Raw genomic sequence first — 19,949 nt, forward strand, 5'->3', positions numbered from 1 at the left:
TATCTTAATATTGGCTGTAGTAGGAGCACATTGCTGAAATTGAGTTGAAAATTGCCTTTCTTTGATGCACAGATTTTGTAATTGACTTACTGCTCTTACTGCATACACTAACATGCTTGCGTTGACCCAATGGCTAACTTAATCCTTTCAAAAGTTAGGCTTTATAACTTGTTACACAAGTCTAATAAATTCAAGATGAAAATATACAACGTACTTTAAGTGCATAATTAAATTCTTGTATGTTCTTGTTGCCACTAATAAGCCTGTCGTATAGGTGCCAGCTCAGTGCTTGAAAACCTGTAAAATACATTTTTTTGTATTTTCCAGTGAAAGTAAAACACAGGAGAAACAAACCACTTAACTAGGTCTAGGTTTCTCAGTGTGGCTGCTTCTACCACACTGACTATTAATATAAGAATTAATTTCAAATACTTAAGTGTGTTATTATTTTTATACATTTTTGTTTTCTTAAGTTATAACTGTGGGGAGTATGAGAAACTGAGGTCTCTTTTTTCAGATAACTTGGAAGATAACATGGGCTGAAAGAACTCAGTTTGAAATCCAATTATTTACAGAGTGGAAATGGAGCATATTTGGGGTGAAGCACACAAGTTTAGCCGCAGTTTTTCAATTACAGTAATTTGTAATACGGGATATTGTGTTTGCTCTCAGCAACTTTTTAGTTTCCCGTTTTTCCTGTGTGACCTTTACCAGGTGTTGTACACAAGTTTACCTCTTCCTTCCTGACTTTGTTAAAGCTTAAATTGTTCCACATAGTACATTGGACACCTGCATATAAGAATTAGATCACTTTTGTGAATTCAATGGTAAAAACTGTCTAGAGTTCTGAAAAAGCTCTTAAAACTTATTTTCTATTTTTAAATGTATTTGTTTCGTAGAACTGCTTCTCAAGTTTGTTTAATGAAGTTCTCGCCAGATGGGGAGTTTTTTGCTACTGCTGGAAAGGTAAACTTTTTGTTGTTTCATACAAATTCAGATAGCTTTTTTTTTTCTGTCAGGTTTTCTAATGAAAATTTTCATTTTTATAGCTTTTTTTTTTTTGCATAGTCTTTCCAGTGATCTCTATGTACCTTTACACTTTTAGTAAAAGGAGAATTTGGGAGAAAGGTAATAAATGCACTGATGGGGAAAACAATAAAATATTCAGAGTACTATTTTAAAATGCCTATTTTGAGTCAGTATTAAGCTGTAAAACACAGAATATACTTTCCCACATAGTTAACATCAGAGTTTGTAGCCCATCTTATAGATCAGCTTTGTTTGCCCATCGAGTGGCTTCTCAGCAAAAGCAGTAAAACCCCTTGAGAAAATAAAGCATAATCTCACCATATCTTTTCACTTTCTTAAGCATTATCAAATTTATCTTTTATTTATACTACCAAACTTCTTGTTTGCATTTTATAAGAGAATAATATCCTAACAACTGAGAGCAGAGAAGTCAAGTTGTTGTTAAGCGTCCAGTGAAAAAAAATCACAAATACATACAGGAGTTTATACTACTTATTAAGGGATGCTAAATGAATAGCTTGCAGCTCTGAGTAATACTGTTGTCTTTGTATGAGGGGAGATTCACACTGACATGGGTTAAAAAAATAAAAATCTTGTGAGAATTTATGGAATTTTCAAATTAGATGGAGGGAAGGGAGAGGGAATAAGTTATGTTTCCAGATTACTGAAACACAGTACAGAAACAGTACTGCAACACAGAAAACCTTATACTATGAGCAGTTTTTACACAGATTAACAGATGCAAGTAGGCATCAAGTTTATGCTGTCTAAAATAAAGAATCTAGCAGAGACTGCAGAATTATTAAAAAGGAAAAATGCTAGTATGTACCATTTATACATATTTACATACTGAGTTTATCAGCAGCTCGCAAATCTAGATCCAGATTAGTTTATCTAGTCCTTAAAGATATATGGGCAGGGTCTCTAAATACATGATTTTTCTTTTTTTTTATTTGCATATGTAAGAAAAGTGGTCTCTCAAGAACCAAGCTTGAATTTCGAGATGTCATCTTTTACTTGTGTTTGAATGTACTAGAATTGAATGTTGTATATGTAACTGTTTTTTTCTGCCGAAGTACAGTGCTATTGATATTTGAATGGCAATACAGCTTGAAGATTTGTAACTAAAAACTGACAGCTAATCAGAAGGAGCAAAATGAAAATCAAATTAGTAATGGCAAGACAGATCAAAAGGCAGCTCTGCTACCACGTTTTCTTTATAATCGGGTTTTGAAGTTCTATTTACTGAGCTGTGTTATTGCCATCAGCAAAGTATTTCACTTGGAGGAAAAATTAAAACCAAGGAGATGCTTTTTAAAGTATGAAGTCCTTTTGATGCATCATATTCTTATCCAAAGTATTCTTATTTATTGTGCCAACCCCTTCCCCACCCCAGGACGATTGTCTTGTGAAAGTGTGGTACAATACAGACAGCTGGCGATCAGCCGTAACACCACCAGGTGCAAGTCCGGGAAAAGAAGCACAAGAAATTGATTTTTCATTTGTTTATTTGGCCCATCCTCGATCAGTAAATTCATTCTCATGGAGGAAGACCAGCAAATTCATGCCACGGTGAGTAGCTCTAACAATGTGAGGTTTGTAAACTGTTCAAAAAAAAAAAAAAGCCAAAAGAAAAAAGTCAGAGCAATTCAAAAGTCCTGTCACTTCATGGTTTCTTTCTGAAATATTCAAATATTTCTTATGGTTCTTACAGTTTGTTTCTCTACCTAGTACAAAGCTAGACCTCTGTCAAACAGTATCTGCAAACTGGATTAAAATGATCGTTTGGAATTGATAGTTTGGGGGTTTTAATTTTGTGTTCTGACTGTTCCTAAATACCCTTTCCCTAGTTTTCGTAGGTAACCGTAATCTCAAACTGAAATAACATTAGCGATTTTGTATCCTGCAAGCATGCTTTTACTGTGACTATTATTCCAATCAGTAGCCATTTGAATTCTGCATACCTTTGTGTTTGGGCAAGTTTATGCTGTCTTTCATACAAACCTTAAAAACAACCTTTATACAAACATAAAGCCATTACCATAGTCCCTTAATAAGTTGGGAAAATCCGCTTATTCTGTGATGCCTACTTCAGTGTCAGAAGATCCATGGCATTTTTGAATCTTAGCTAAAACTAAACTGTAAACTTACATGAGTTGGAAATCTCATGATCTGTGTATTTTTTTGCAGTGTCTAGTTTAAGTTAATCGGATTTTTTGCATATATACCTAATGTAAATTGCACTTGGAAAAATAGTCATTAAGATAAGTTTGTAGTTCTAAATTTGCAGTTGTATTCCTGATATTGCATTGGTTTCTCTGCTTTGAATATGTAGTTTTGAAAATGCTAAGTAACAGTAAGACCTGGAGAACTGAGGACAGGATGCAGAGTATTATTAGTGTTTTGTGTGAAGGACTTTGGAAAAAAAATACATTAATACTGCTGTTGGAGCTATGACTGAATCTGTAAATTGAAATCCATGATTCAGTGTTCCACAGTTGTTATTAAGTTTGAGATTTGAAAATTATTGAAGTAATTTATGTTTGGTTACTTGAATAGACATGAAAGCCTATCGTATAGCATTAGTTTTCCCAAGAATGTCTCTTCAAATGTTTATTTCCTTAGTATGCAAGCGACTTTGTGCAATTCTAAAAACCAGTAATGGAAACAGTTTGGTACTGTTGCTTTGATTTCATGCTGTGTGACTGTAAGTGGCATCTTCACACCTTTAATTTTCTTTCATTAGTGGTGCTGTCTGCAATGTACTCCTGACTTGCTGTAAGGATAACGTTTGTCGTCTCTGGGCAGAGACTTTGTTACCCAATGACAGCCTGTTATATGGTGGAGGAAACAACAATTGGACTGAAGCAGTGAACTTTACAAATAACTTCAAGAGAAATACTTCAAGTAAGGAACGAATGCAAAATGCATTAGAGGTAAGAAGTGAAATTGAACATTGAGAACAAGCACATGTACACAGATAATTTTAGACAGGATTGTAACTGATACCTTGAACATGTATTATAAACTATAATCCTTCATAGAATAGGTCTGTATATTGTTATAAAACAATAAATTTATTTGAAATCATCCTCGTGTTTACCTGGCAGACAGCAAGAGCTGACAGCCATTTTACTGAGCTTTAAATTATAAAACACAATGACATTATATCACTGCTACATACATTATTCAGGTGACTGAAGCAAAGTGCTTTTATATTATCTTGTTCAAAGGCCCAGGAACAGTATGGAGCACATTCTGTATGCAGGTTGTGTAAAACCCACAAATAATGCTGCCTTTGCATGGTAGAGGTTCACTTGTTACCTCTGAAGGTGTGGCATGTTCTCTGGCTTGTGCAGTTGGAAAAGGTGGTGGTAAGACTGAGAGAAGATGACCTTTGCCTTCCTGCTACAGTCCTCAGGTAGATCAGGCAGCTCTCTAGCTGTATCTCTAGGGCAAATGATCCTTAACAGATGTTTTCTAAGCAATAGGAAGCAGAAATAAAGTGAAGCATTAGAGTTCTGCAGCAAAGCTCTGTGGACTGTGTTTGTGGACATAGTACTTTTGTATTAATTGAGTGATGTAGTCAGCATAGTAATGGTACCTCTATAGCATGTGCGTAGATGAAAAATTTGTCAGACTGAAAGACACAACAGAGCAAACAAACTATTCCAATAGGAGTAAGAAAAAGGAAGTTGGAGACAGTTTTGTGTTTCTCTTGAAAGTAAGAGGCAATGTTTTAAAAAATATGCAAAAATCGTGAGAATACTATTTTACGTGTGTGCTGTGGACAGATGAAAAGGATAACAAGTATGAAGGAATACCAAGAGGAAAATACCAACTGTAATAGAAATCATGTATCTTTTTTTACCTTTTTGTACTTGTATAGATAGCTACAGCACAATGGACTTGAAATGTGCACTGTGCAGAGTGTGACTTTTTAATACTATTGTAGTTGATATTAAAAATTATTGGTTTTCCATTTGGAATAAACCTGCTTGTGTGGGTGGGGTTTGTGGTGATTTAATGGTGGCAGATAGCTCAGCACCACCATGCTGCTCTTTCACTCTGCCTCAGAGAGACAAGGGGAGAAAATATGATGAAGAAAGGCTTTTGGGTTGAGATAAGGACAAGGAGACCACTCACCAATTACTGTCACAGGCTAAACACACTCAGTATAAGGGAGATGAATGTAATTTATTGCTGATTTTTAGCAGACTAAAGCAGTGAGATCTCAAAGCAAACTAAAAAAAAAACTTTCTCCCTCCATCCACTCTCTTCTATGTTCACCACCAAGCAGTGCAGGGGGAATGGGGAATGGGGGCTGCAGTCGGTCCATAATGCTATGTCTCTGCTGCTACTTCATCTTTACTTTCTTCCTCTGCTCCAATGCAGAGTCCCTTCCATGTCGTGCTGTCCTTCCCAAACTAATCCAGTACAGGCTTCCCACAGTTCTTGAAGCCTGTGGGTCCTCCACGGGCTGCGGCGTGGAGATCTACTCTGCCATGGGACCCATGGGCTGCAGGGGGACAGCCTGCTCCACCAGGGGCCTCTCCACAGGCTGCAGGGGAACTGCTGCTGCGTGCCTGGAGCACCTCCTGCCCTCCTGCTGCACTGCCCTTGGGGGCTGCAGGGCTGGTTCTCACTCCCCTCTCCCAGCTGATGTTGCACTGCAGTTTTTTTTTTCCCTTTCTTAAATCTACTCTCCCAGAGTCACAACCAGCATTGCTTACAGCTCAGCTCTGGCCAGCTGTGGGTCCCTTTTGGAGCAGCTGTAGCTGGCTCTGAGCTGATGGGGATCAGCCCTACCAATGGGGCAGCTGCTGGGCTCTGCTCACAGAGGCCATCCCTGCAGCCCCCTGCTACCAAAATCTTGTTGCAGAAACCTAATACCAGAGTGAACCTTAAAATCTAAGGGTTTACCCTGTGGGCCCCTCATAGGGCCCTTATGGGAGAAGAGGGGGGAATTATTCATCCAATCATATGCAAAGTACTGATGTAATTTTTCACAGTCTCTCTGAAACAAAATTATTTGAATTTGTTTCTTTTTCCATTCAGAATTTTTACTAAGCGTGATGTTTATGAAACAGTAATATTTTCTGTTTAAGTATAAAAGCTGTAGAAGTATTGTCAGCACACTGAAATATGGAACAGTAACAATGTCACAGTGCTGTGTGGGCCTTTATAAATGAACCTGAAAGCACTGGTATCTTTCTACTGAAGGTACAATCTGAATGTTGTAATTTTTGCAAGAGACTCTGCTGATACTTTAAAGTAGATTTTAAACTGAAAAATATTTCATGCCCTAATGTTTAGAAAACCACTTAAAGATTAAATCTAGTTTTTCTTTTTGAAAGGAATTAAAAATGACACCTTATTCTTCATGCAGTTAAACCTGAAGCACTTTCGACGAGGGAGGAGGAGGTCTGGTGCTGTTGTAGCACATACTGGATACTCTCCACATCAGCAAGATCCTCACGAAGTTCACAGGAACATTCCTCCTCATGCAAATGCACTCTGTCACTTCCATATTGCTGCCAGTATCAATCCAGCCACAGGTGAGAACCATGGTAAATCCTTGCTACTGGGCAATTACTGTTTTCTCTTAGGCATGCATTGTCTGCATAAGCTTTAATTTGTCAGTTCTGTTTATCTGATTGTGCAAAATGACTAGCGAGTTGGTTTCTTTTAATGCTTGGAAGAACCTTTATCCAGTAATAAAATTCTTGGAACAGATTTTCTCTACAGTAATCATGGCTGTCATCTTTTAACTGAAATTCACAGTGGTCTGAGGTGCAGTATTTGTGACTAGATTTACAAATTTAATGTTAATTTTGTTGGCTGCCTGCACTGTATTGTAGACCGCACAGTGATAAGAAGCTTGGAGATTTTTTTGTTTAAAATGTTACCTAATACTAAGTGTCTGAAGTAACCATGCATCTCCCTACTACTGTTCTGTCTCTGAACCAGGCAAAACACATCTGCATCTTGTGTTCCATAAGCTTGAATATTGTCTTGCTCATGCATTATGTTACAAGGCATTATGGGAAGAAAAAAAAACTTCTAATAACTAATATTTCTGTTTTCGTAATTTTATGCCCATGCTGAAAATGAAGCATTATGTCCACCAATTGAAAAGCTGAATAGAAATGTGTTATTAAAGAGCCTTTCATTATGGTTTTACTGCTGTGATGTGTTTTCATGTGTCCAGACTTAAGTAGTTCAAGAAAAGGATTACGTAATATATTTGCCCATTAAGGCCCATCTTAAATTTAGTATTTTTAAATTGTTTTTTGTCCCATCTAACCATTGTTTGAAAGGCCACTTTTTGCTTCCATGCATTAGGTCATATTTGTAGCTGTACAATCTTTGGTATGATTACGAAGAACAATGAGTTTCCTTTATTGATGCTTTATTGAAGCAATCTGTGAACACTTTCTCCTGTAAGAAGATTAGAGTTAGTCTTCATCTTTTTTAGTATTAGCTCATGTTTCTTTCACAGATACATGTAGAATTTCATACAGTGTAACAAACAGACTTTTTGCTGGTTTGTGCTGTACCAGCAAGTTACTCTGTTTCTACAGGAAACATCTGCAGTCACTATATCTATTACTACCAAGTGTCTTAAAGGAATGTTTCTTTAAAGCTTCTTGGAAATTTGTAGTTCCCCTCCATGCATTCTGTATTGCCAAATGGTACAAGAGCTAACTAATCTTTTCATGTAGTTAGCACAGTCTTTCAGAATTCTTGTTTGCATCTGTTCTTAATGCACTTATTTTCCTGTTTGTTTATACATATCTAACAAACTTTAATTTGTTTTTAGTAGTCTTTGCAATATAAGTGTGCCCAACAAGCTCACAGAATAGGAAAAAATTAATTTTGGAAAAGAATGGTAAAATATTTTCCTAGGTGTCTAAGATTTAATTGTCCTTGACCTCTTTTTTTTTTCCCCCTTCTTTCTCATCTGTATTAGTATTATCCTTCTTGATACTGTGTTTTGAGTCATTTGGTCTTACTAGATTGGGGAATGAAAGGTTGTTCTTTATTGCAGAACCTCTGTTTGAAGCAGCTTTCACATTTTAAGCCTTAATTTGAAGATACCTGTTTTCCTTCACAGTCAAGTCCCTAAGAATGTCAGTTTAACCAGTTTTTCTAAGTAGTCCTTTTAGTTCGCTCTTACCTGGAAAAAAAAATATATATATATATAATTGTATTTTCTTTGATTTAAACCAAATCAATTTGTGATCTCACTCCAAAGTTTACTTTTATTACAATGTTCAGAGTACTTGACAAAAGATAAGTCCAGAGCAGCATTTTCTGTCCTTCATGTCCCTTTTAGAAGGTAATGCTATCAAATAAAAAAGATCTTCGTTTTTATTGCATGTTGCCTGTTGTTAATTTTTGAACTTATTTTCTTAAAGAAACAAAATCCTTGAGAGTTTATTTAATATTTCTTAACCATTCCGTGATTCTGTAATATCAGTTTAAGGCTTGCATGGGCCTCTGGAGGCAATCTGGTCCAAGCCCTCTGCTCAGGCAAGCTCCCAAGAGCAGGTTGCCCAGGACAATGTCCAGGTGGCTTTTAATAACTTCAAGAAGGGAGACTCCATGACCTCTGTGGGCAACCTGTGCCAGTGCACCATCCATTTGCATGGTAAAGAAGTATTTCCTGATGTTCAGATGGAACCTCTGGTGTTCCAATTGGTGCCCACTGCTTCTTGTCCTGACACTGGGCACCACGGAAAAGAGCCTGGCTCTGTCCTCTTTTGCACTCTCCCTTCAGGTATTTGTACACATTAATAAGATCCCCTTTGGCCTTGTGTTCTCCAGGCTAAACAGTCCCAGATCTCTCATCCTTTCCTCGTAGGGGAGATGCTGCTGTCCCTTCTTCATCTCCATGACTCTTTGCTGAACTCTTCCCAGTAAGTCCACGTCCCTCTTGTTCTGGGGAGTCTAGAACTGCACCCAGTACCCCTGGTGGGGCCTCGTCAGTGTTGGGAAGGATCACCTCTCTTGACCTGCTTGCAGTGCCTTGCCTAATGCAGCCAAAAATAGTGTTAGCCTTTTTAGCAGTGAGGGCATGTTACTGACTTGTGCTCAGCTTCGTGTCTAACAGAAATCCTAGGTCCTTCTCTGCAGTGTTGCTTTCTAGCTGGGTGTCCCCTGGTGTGTACTGGTGGCTAGGGTTGTTCCTCCCCAGCTGCAGGACTTTGCACTCTTCCTTGAACTTCATGAAATTCTTGGCAACCCGTTTCTCCAGCCTGTCAAGCTCCCTCTAGATGGCTGCCCAACCCTTTGTTGAGTCAGCTGCACCCTCCAGTATTCAGCTTGGGTAGAGTTCATTCACTGAAAGGAATAAGTAGCATTGTTTATTGCTTGTTCTTTTATTTGGGAGGGGGTAGGGGCAGCCAAGATTATCAATCACTAGGCATATACAGAGAGAATTATTGAATCGAAAGACTTCAGAAGCTTTTTGGAAAAAGTGTGATTTATGAAGCAACTAGAGATTCTCACTAAGGATTTTACCCAGGACTGAGCATCAACTGGAAGTTGGAAATCCTCCAGAGAATGCATTAAAAGTTTCTATTTTCCAGAATAGAACAACTTCGGAGTTTTGAGGTAGGAGAATTGAGGAAAAAAAAAAAGTGATTTCTTTAGAGATTTTGTGCTACACACTAAAAGTGCATAGATTTGTATTCTAATGTGAGAAATCATCTTTCCAGTCCACCTTCTCGTTCATGTTTGCTGTAGCTTTGTCCTATAAGAAGTCAATGGACTTCTTTCTTCCAAGTTCTGCTTTTGCCAAATGTATTACCCTATTTTTGTGACTGTCAGTAATTGCTTTTTTTAGGCAGATGGACCATATTTCTCTAATATTCTCTTCATCCCCTCTCCCCACTATAAAATTGTAGGTAGTCATGCTGGTCCTTTCTTCTGTTTGTGTGCTCTGTTATTTTCTTAGGCTAGACTGCAGTGTAAGTAATTCAGAGACATCACTAGTATGAAAACAGTATTGGAATAAAAATATTTTGTCTCTTGGAGTATAGAATTTAAGTACCAGTGCATAAATAGAGATCAGAAGCAGAATGTCTATGGAGGCTTCTAGGTGGGAATCAAATGTGGGTTGAGCTTTTAGCATATTGCTGTATGACCCATTTGAAGGAATGACAGCAAATCACCTAGCTGCTTTCTTGCCACTCGTTTCAGATGATGTAACTTTGCAGCAGTCTGGTACTTGCTTCCTTTATTTACTTTGAGATTACTGATTTATTTTTCACAGCCACCTGGCACACTGGGTAGCATCATGTGGCAATGTAAACTAATAAAGGAATCTGTAGGAATCAGAAATCCTAGCTTTATGCAATAGCCTTACAGCACGTGTTTTTTGGTCACCCTGTTAGTTCTCACCAGTGTAAGCCCTGTTGTATGTGATCCTTGATCCTGCTGCAGCCTCAGTTCTGGAATAAAGATTGGGACATTATCTTCAAATTATTTGCTTTATTTTCTGAATCATAGTAGCAAAAAAACAAGGAAAATTAAAGTATATGCACAGTGTCATATTATGGAAACGTAGCCCAGAGTGGCTTAACACTGATGAGCAGCTCAGCACCACCATGTAGGACTCTCACTCCTGCTCCTCAAAAGCACAAGGGGAGAAAATATGACGAAAAAAGGCTCATGAATTGTGATAAGGACAAGGAGAGCACTCACCAATTACCGTCATGGGCAAAACAGACTCAGCATAGGGAGATTAATATAATTTATTGCCTATTGATAGCAGACTAGAGCAGTGAGAACTAAAAGCAAACTAAAAACACCTTTCCCACCCCATCCACCGTCTTTTATGTCCCACCCCCAAGTGGTGCAGGGGAATGGGGAATGGGGGCTGCAGTCAGTCCATAATACTATGTCTCTGCTGCTTCTTCATCTTTACTCTCTTCCTCTGCTCCAGTGTGGGGTCCCCCCATGTCATGCTGTCCTTCCGAAATTGATCCAATATGGGTCCTTCTCGCAGACTTCAGTTCCTGTCAAGAACTGCTCCCACATGGCTCCGTACCGCGGGGTCCATCCATCCCCCAGGAGCAAACTGCTCCAGCACGGGTCCCCCACGGGCGGCAGCTCCCCCCAGACCCCCTGCTCCTGCGTGGGCTCCCCTCCACAGGCTGCAGCTCCGGCCCAGGACCTGCTCCTGCGGGGGCTCTCCATGGGCCGCAGCCTCCTCCAGGCCACATCCACCTGCTCCACTGGGGGCTCCTCCACGAGGGGGCTGCAGCGTGGAGACCTGCTCCGTGTGTGACCCATGGTCTGCAGGGGGACAGCCTGCTCCACCAGGGGCCTCTCCACAAGCTGCAGGGAAACTGCTGCTGCGTGCCTGGAGCACCTCCTGCCCTCCTGCTGCACTGACCTGGGGGGCTGAGGGTCTGGTTCTCTTTACATTATCTCACCCTTCTCTCCCAGCTGCTGTAGCCCAGCACTTCTTTCCCTTCCTTAACTCTGCTCTCCCAGAGGCCCACCCAGCATTGCTCATGGCTCAGCTCTGGCCAGCAGCGTGTCCCTTTTGGAGCAGCTGGAACTGGCTCTGCTCTGACATGGGGCAGTTGCTGGGCTCTGCTCACAGAGGCCACTCCTGCTGTGTTCCTGCTGCTAAAACCTTGCCACCTAAACTTGGTACCCAGTGCCATACTGTAGTCTTGATGTAAGCATACTGAAGAGCCTTCCCATATAACATTTCCTGTTGATAGCAACAAAACAATGTAATACTGAATGTAGATGATACTGGTGAAAGGAATGACTAGGGGCAATACATTTATTCGCCTATTTCTGAGTGTATTTTTTTCCTCGTGGCTTTTCTGCTTGAACATAGTGTCTAGAAAATTATTTTTTTCCATACTACTTGGTTTTGAATTAAGTTGTTAATATTTTTTTCTGGTAGATATTCCTCTACTCCCATCTATCACATCTCTGAGTCTTGGTGAAAATGAAGAAAAAAGTGGACCTTTTGTTGTGCACTGGCTAAACAATAAAGAACTCCATTTTACCTTATCCATGGAAGTATTTTTGCAGCAACTTAAAAAGAATTTTGAACACCATTCTCCTGAGACAAATACAGAGGAATCTAATCAGATGGACAGCAGATCAGAAGAAGGTAATAGTCTTATCATAGACAAATGGCTTTCATTTTACAAAGTAATGTGTTCTTTCATCTTGAGTGAGAGGCAATTTAGAATGTAAGGAAGCAGACAGATTGCAGTATTATTTCTGTGAATTTCCTTCTTTCCAGCGGAAGTACGTAAGTGGCTCTTAAAAATGTGTATCTACAAATTGTTTGCTTTTTCCAGATATTTTGAGTAATTTACGCTGAAAACTAAAAGTGTATTGTTTTGACATGCTTAGGGAAGCTGATATAATCATAGAGCTAAGCTTTCTAGTTTTCAGTGTTAACCTAATTTAAACAGCTTTATATTTATGTTAATCGAATACGTAATGTTAGACATGGTTGGGAGATGACTGCTTTTGTTCTGCCTATGCATACAAAAATAGACATTAAATGGGGAAAGTCTCACTTAAGTGTCTGGTGAAATTATGGAGAAGATTATTCTGGAATTTAGTGAAAAACACCTAAAGGACAATGCAGTCATTGGTCAGAGCCAACATGGGTTCGTTAGGGGAAGGTCATGTCTAACAAACTTAGTTTCCTTTAATGACAAGATCACCCAGCTAGTTGACCAAAGAAAGCAAGTCGATGTAATCTTTCTGGATTTCAGTAAAGCTTTCGATGCTGTCTCTTAGAGTATCCTTCTGGACAAAGTGACCAGAATACAGTTAGATAAAAGCATGATATAATGGTGAGCAATTGGCTGATGGGTCAGGCCCAGGGGATTCTTGTAAATGGGGTTACATCAGGCTGATGACCTCTCGCAGTGGATTTCCCCAGGGCTCCGTTTTAGGACCGGTCCTCCTCAATGTTTTCATAAATTATTTGGATGAAGAACTTGAAGGTTTTCTGAGCGAGTTTGCAGATGATATCAAATTGTGTGGAGCTGTTGACTCTGTTGAGGGTGGTGTGAGGCCTTGCAGAGAGATCTGGACAAATTAGAGAGCTGGGCAATCACCAACAATATGAAGCTTAAGAAGAGCAAGTGTCGGATTCTGCATCTGGGAAGGGGCAACTCTGGTTATACATACAGATGGGGGGACGAGATGCTGGAGAGCAGCCTCACAGAAAGGGATCTGGGGGTTTTGATCAACAGCAAGCTGAACATGAGCCAGCAGTGCGCCTTGGTGGCCAGGAGGGCCAACTGTATCCTGGGGTGCATCAGGCACAGCACTGCTAGCTGATGAAGGGAAGGGATTGTCCCGCTTCGCTCTGTGCTGGTGCGGCCTCTCTTTGAGCACTGTGTGCAGTTTTGGGCACCACAGTATAAGAAAGAAATAAAACTCCTAGGGAGTGTCCAAAGGAAGGTAACAAAGATGGTAAAGGGTCTAGAGGGAAAGATGTATGAGGGTAATCTGAGGTCACTTGGCATGTTCAGCCTGGAGAAGAGGAGACTGAGGGGAGGCCCCATCGCAGTCTACAACTTCCTCACAAGGAGAATGGAGGGACAGGCACTGATCTCTTCTCTCTGGTCACCAACAGTAGGTACCAAGGGAGTGGCTCGAAGCTGCAACAAGGGAAGTTCATACTGGATCTCAGGAAAAGGCTCTTCACAGAGAGGGTGGTTGGGCACAGAAACAGGCTCCCCAGGAAGTAGTCAGAGCACTGAGCCTGTTGAAGTTCAAGAAGCATTTAGACAACGTTCTCAAACACAGTCTGATCTTTTTGGGGTGGTCCTTTGGGGACCCAGGAGTTGGACTCAATGATCTCTGTGGATTCCTTTCAACTAGGATATTCTATGATTCTATGAAAAAGTATAAATATTTCAAATTCAAGTGCAAACTAAGTTATTTCGGTTTATTAGTGGTCCACTAAAGAACTTCTGGTTAAAACTTTCATTATTTTAAATTTGTGCTTGAATGAGTGATTTAGAAAAAGGTTGAAATGTGCTTCAATGCCTGAATGACCTTGCTTGTTAAACTTTAGCTTTTAAACATATTTTTGTGTTCTAGAGGTTGATGAAAATGGAGATGAACAAAAAGGAAACCAAGAGAAGAAGGAATTGGGTGATGAGAGAACTACTTCAGCATCAAGCCTTGTTCCTTTATCTTCTGCTATTGTTGATCATGAAATTGAAGTTCTGCTTTCTGAATGGAGTAAAAATGCTGATATGCTATTCAGTATACATCCTATGGATGGTTCATTGCTGGTATGGCATGTGGACTGGCTAGATGAATACCAGCCTGGCATGTTTCGACAGGTGCAGGTACTTTGCATTTTCTGGATTATGTACTTCTGTGTACAGAAAAGTATGTTGAGAAAAGAACTTTAATACTTGCTCTTAAAATTTTAAAATGCTTTCTTAAAATACCTTCTTTTTTAAACTTCCAGGTGTCATTTGTCTCACGGATTCCTGTTGCATTCCCAACGGGTGATGCAAACTCTCTTTGCAGAAGTATAGTGATGTATGCATGTACCAAAAATGTTGACTTGGCTATTCAACAAGGCAAACAAAAGCCTCCTGGCCTTACACGATCATCATCTATGCTTATCTCTTCTGGACATAGCAAATCAACCAACAGTTTAAAACTAAGTATATTCACACCCAATGTTATGATGATCTCCAAACATGCAGATGGATCTTTGAACCAATGGCTAGTGAGTTTTGCTGAAGAATCTGCTTTTTCAACTGTACTCAGTATTTCACATAAATCCAGATATTGTGGACACCGTTTTCATCTTAATGACTTGGCTTGCCATTCAGTATTACCGCTGCTGCTTACAACCTCACATCACAATGCTCTAAGTTCACCAGATGTTGAGAATGCAAAACAAGCAAATGATTCTTTAAAGTCTCAGGAGTCACCGTTAAGACTTCAGAGTAGAGGCAATGCAAGTATTACATCCCAGGATCCCAATGCAGTTTACAGTGAACTTATTCTTTGGAGAGTTGATCCTGTTGGGCCATTGTCCTTTTCTGGTGGAGTATCTGAACTTGCTCGGATCAATTCTCTCCATGTTTCAGCTTTTTCTAATGTTGCATGGCTGCCCACTCTTATACCCAGTTATTGCCTTGGTGAGTTCATTTTCCTGAGTTGTTAAGTATTCTAGAATAAAAGCAATATAGGCTGGTAATGCTATTAAGTAGGCAGTGTAGATATATGTATATATGAATAGGTTGAAAAAGAAATGTTAAGCATGGATCCCTTATTTCACATATTTTCAAGCTGCTTATATTTTGTAATTGTGTATTCTTGTTTAAGGAATTGCTGGGGGGTGGGGGGGTATGCCGCCTTTTATATTTGATATTTTAGGGGCTAATAAAGTCCAGCTGTTAGATGCTAATGTGTACTTTTGATTACAGAATGTGGTGAACACTTAAAAGCAGAGGTAGATTTTGCTCTAGTTTGCAAACCAAATTCTGATTTTCTTTTGTATTCTTTGGTTTGGTTGCTAAGCAACACTTTGTAGTTCTTGCCTGTGAACAGAAATAAACAAGACAGAATATTTCTCATTCTGTATTTCTTTCATAAATTTTAAATTTCTTCTCCTCAAAAAAGGGAGCCAGTTGGTGTTTAAATTCGAGTACTTTGTGCATTTATATTTTTCAGGTGCATACTGTAATTCTCCAAGTGCCTGCTTTGTGGCTAGTGACGGACAGCATTTGAGATTATATCAAGCTGTAATAGATGCTAAAAAACTTCTGTGTGAGCTCTCCAATCCAGAAATTTCTGTAAGTGAAAGCTGTCTCAAGTTTTTGAAGGTTGGAACTTCATTCAGTAATAATAGTTAGACTTATTAGAAACTAAGCTGGTTGTCAAGAATTTTGCAGATTATGATAGTTCAATTCTGCTTGTAAAACCGTAAGATAAAGCATTTTAGTGTTGTAGACATACTGCAGTTGAGACAATGTTTCAGTTTAGTGAAGGAATCGTAAACTGCTATATGTGAGGCATTCTAGATGATGGCTTTCGAGATGGCTTTGTAGGTTCTTGCCATTTTTTAATCATCAGAAATAAAGTGGCTCTCCATAAAACTAGGAATGTTTTAGTATTCCTGGTAACTTGCAGCTGGAGTATTTTTAATGCTTTTGTTTAACATTTGCTTAGATGTTGTATCTACTCAGCAGTCTGTGTTGCAGAAATAGACAAAAGAAGCATCTCGTTTGTTTGTTTTTAACAGAAATATGTTGGTGAAGTTTTTAATATCATAAGTCAGCAATCTACTGCTCGCCCAGGATGCATCATTGAACTGGATGCCATCACAGAGCTTGTAAGACCTTTATATGTACTCATTTTATACCATAACTACCTTGCTCAGAAAGTGTTAACAATAAAGGCTACACCTCTAGCTGTCTTTCAAGTAAAATTGAATGTTTAAAGATTGATTCTGACATACACTTGCTTTTGGTTTCATAGTACCTGGAAACAAATAAAACATGAATAATCAAAGTGTATCTTATTGAGAAACCTTTTTTGTTTTGTGTAACTTAGCAATCAGCTCAAAAGCTCGCATGTTAGAGAGAAACCTTAAGCAGTGCACTCTGATGTTCACTACTTGTGTGTATCTTTTACTTTCTTAGCATGGCAGAAAAACACAGTTGTTCCATGTTTTTCAAGAAGACTTCATTTTAAATAACCGGGAGAAGGAGATACCTGAAAAGAAAAACTATTTAGCAGACTCTGGTAAAGAATTCTTTTTTCATAAAATATTGAAGACAAATATTGTATGTGTATTCCACAGAACTTGTATAGGTTTTTGCATCTTTCTTTTAAGGTCTTTGTACGCTGAAGAAGAAATTCTAGTCTAATGAAAGTCATGGGTGTTTCACCTCCCTGGAGGGTAGTACTCAACCAAATTTTAGACAAGGTAGCTTTGTAAAACATTTTGTGGCTGATGCTGTTCTTACAGGAGGGGAAAGTGTTTGAAAAGTAGAACCTGTATGATGGGTATGATATAGTATACCCTACAGCAAACTTATCTGCGTCCTTTCTTGAAGGTTCTTTACATACTACTTCTATGATAAATGACATGCCAAATAAGCAACCCACCCAAAAAAAGACAACTTAAAAATACAATGCTGTGAATAGTGTATAGATATTGCATAGTTATGGTTTTAGAGGTTGTCATTCTATGCGTCTTAAGGTAGCTCTGAATTGCCTTGAAATAAAAGTATCAGTTTTTGTTGGTGGAGTTGGTCAGTAGTTTTGACATTTAGGCAACTCAGTGTTGTTTTGTTCAGTTCCGATGTAATGATTTGGAAAAAAAGGGTCAAAATAAAATTACAGCCTGTGATACCAAGTCATCTGCGGTGGTAATGGAAATGCTAAATAGAAGGAAGGAAAAATAAGGAACACTAACAAAATGTTGTGTAATATTGGCACATGAAATTATTTTTTGGTAGAAGACAAGGGAAACATACCAAGAAAAATGATCTGAACTGTGTATACAGTGCTTCCTTCTGAATTAGCTGTTTCTGCTCAAGGACATGTGGAGTAATGGAGATAATTTGTCCTAACTCTCGGTAGTGGTCAAAATATACAAATGGGATGTTGGAAATTAAGAACAGAGTAGACGAAAAAGAAGTGTTGTGCTAAAGCATAGATTTGTTGTGCATTTGCATGGAAGCTCTTCAGTCTTGGGTGTGCATTCTGGAAGTCTGTATGGGCTTCTGCCATGAAAGAAATTTGGCTAAATTTGCCCTTTAATACTGTGAATTAGAAGTGTGCCATTGACATATGTTCTCATTTCAAACTATCTAATACTTAAAAGCACATCAGTTTTAAGCCTCTGCTCTTTCCTTTTTAGTTAAGCACGTAAGTATTTAGCTCATACTGTTTTTTTAAAAAGAACAGTACCATAAGCAGCCCTGTGTGAGACCCACAGGGCAAATGTAGTTTATCCTTGATCATGTTTTATGTAGATGCATGCCTAAAAATGCAATTGTAAAGAAGGGTTGGAGGAATCCTGGAGAAAAGATTATACGTGGTTGTATCACTAAATTAACCATTCTTGCTTGGTCCTAATAAGTTTACTTCATTGCTAAGGAGGGAGAATGTCTGGGTGCACCCTCCAGAAATGGGCTGCTACTGATAACAATTCATGCCTTCTTCTCTTAATGGGTAGTACAGCAAATAATTTCTTAGGAAGAATCCTTTTTCCTCTTGTGTGTTCTAGACTATATAATCAATCTTGACTGGATTGTGATGGATGAACCTATTCGTTAGACCAAGCTGTGACTTTCCCAATTGTTGACATGTAATTGTTTCTGTAGATGTAACGTGTGTAGTTTTTGTACATTAAACGTAACAGCTGTACTGGGTCAGGCCAAATCTCTGTCTAGTTCACTGTCTCAACTCTTAGAGTGGCCAGCAACAGATACCTCTAAGAAAGTGTTAAGAGAGCAACCCATTAAAGGTGAGTAGGTGGAGCTGAGTGCACATTCTGGTACTTAGCTTTAAACATATGACAAATATTTTAACCGCTCTAAAAGAACATAGTGACTGTTATTAATGTGTGTGCCTATAATTGCAGGGGCTATTGCTTTTGATAAAATATTGATAAAACTAGTATAATCAGGTTGGATATATTCAGACTATTGTATTTGAGTATCAGCTGACAGTGGTTTATTATGATTACTTGCTAGCTGGCACATTTAGTTCTACTTGGAGTTGAATAATGCCTAAAGTATTCCTGTTCTGATTTTTATCAGGAAACCAGCAGAATGGATTCTCTGAAAAATTCTACTTAATAGTAATAGAGTATACTCAAAACCGTTCGTTACTACATATGTGGCACTTACACTTGAAGTCAATTCCTGTCTCAGTAGGTAAGCCCATTTCTGTGTAAGTTAGATTTAAAAAAAAAAAAAAAACAAAAAACAAACAAACAAAAACAAACAAACAAAAAAAACCCAAAAAAACCTCACTCTTGTGAATGTATCTGGTATTCAGAGTATTTGTATTTTAAATGGCGTTTCAGCTTTTTGTGAAGAATCTACAATTTTGTTACAATCTTTCATCACAACCCATTCTTCCTTGATCACTTCTTAATTTTCAGAATGGTGAAGCTTTTGAATTCATCCTGAGCTCTAACTTGTTAGTTTTGTGTATTTGAAGGGCAAACGTATTTATCTGGTTTTAATAGAGCCTAACAGTTCAGATGCTTTGCTTCTTAGAAATTTGTGTTCTACACAAATAGGTGTATATAGGTAAATTAGGTATATAGGTAGGTGTTTATAGGTAAATTATATTGGGCTATAGTGAAGCACCTAAACACGAGAGATTATGATTACAATTCTGGAAAAACTCTGAAGTTCTGAAATCTCTTGGTTCTTTCAGACTACAAAACTACCACAAAAATTATAAAACTAAGTACACAAAGATTATAAGGAAACAGAAATCCAACATTCATCACATACTGGACAAACCTGTTACAATGCACATTTCTGTGGTTTAAACCAAATTGTTATTTATCTCACTGTTGCCTTCACAGGAAGAATTTTCAGTTACTTTAAGTATTATTGCAGTTAATAAATTTTTGAGATAACTAAAGATTCGAATTTTCTAATCTACTTATATGGTGAGGCCATTACTGGGAAGGTTTTTTTTTTTTTTAAACCAATATATGTTTCAAATTCATACTTACACTGTTGGGTTTTATTAAAAACTTTTTTTTTAAAGTAATGAAGTATTCATATGACATAATCTTCGAGATCATACGTTTTAAGTGAATTTTGACAGAACTTTTCTGAAAAAATACTTTCCCCCAGTTTATGAGGTAAAACATGGAGGTCTGCATTTAATTTTCTCTTGCAGCAGATACT

General features: G+C 38.4%; 1 protein-coding gene across 4 annotated transcripts in view; it reads left to right on the forward strand.

The window, feature by feature from the left end:
- DMXL1 (Dmx like 1) overlaps nucleotides 1-19,949 on the forward strand; it is a 90,205-nt gene that overhangs the window by 21,919 nt on the left and 48,337 nt on the right. For all 4 annotated transcript variants that reach the window (XM_083816222.1, XM_083816223.1, XM_083816220.1 and 1 more), the window contains 11 exons: nucleotides 900-966; nucleotides 2,426-2,601; nucleotides 3,776-3,965; nucleotides 6,419-6,587; nucleotides 11,963-12,175; nucleotides 14,137-14,390; nucleotides 14,516-15,200; nucleotides 15,736-15,857; nucleotides 16,307-16,396; nucleotides 16,707-16,809; nucleotides 18,837-18,953. In XM_083816222.1, coding sequence (XP_083672348.1) covers nucleotides 900-966; nucleotides 2,426-2,601; nucleotides 3,776-3,965; nucleotides 6,419-6,587; nucleotides 11,963-12,175; nucleotides 14,137-14,390; nucleotides 14,516-15,200; nucleotides 15,736-15,857; nucleotides 16,307-16,396; nucleotides 16,707-16,809; nucleotides 18,837-18,953 — 2,186 coding nt within the window. The remainder of the gene's footprint in view (nucleotides 1-899; nucleotides 967-2,425; nucleotides 2,602-3,775; nucleotides 3,966-6,418; nucleotides 6,588-11,962; nucleotides 12,176-14,136; nucleotides 14,391-14,515; nucleotides 15,201-15,735; nucleotides 15,858-16,306; nucleotides 16,397-16,706; nucleotides 16,810-18,836; nucleotides 18,954-19,949) is intronic.

Source organism: Anser anser (genome assembly GCF_964211835.1).
Source record: "Anser anser genome assembly, chromosome: Z".
NCBI lineage: Eukaryota > Metazoa > Chordata > Aves > Anseriformes > Anatidae > Anser > Anser anser.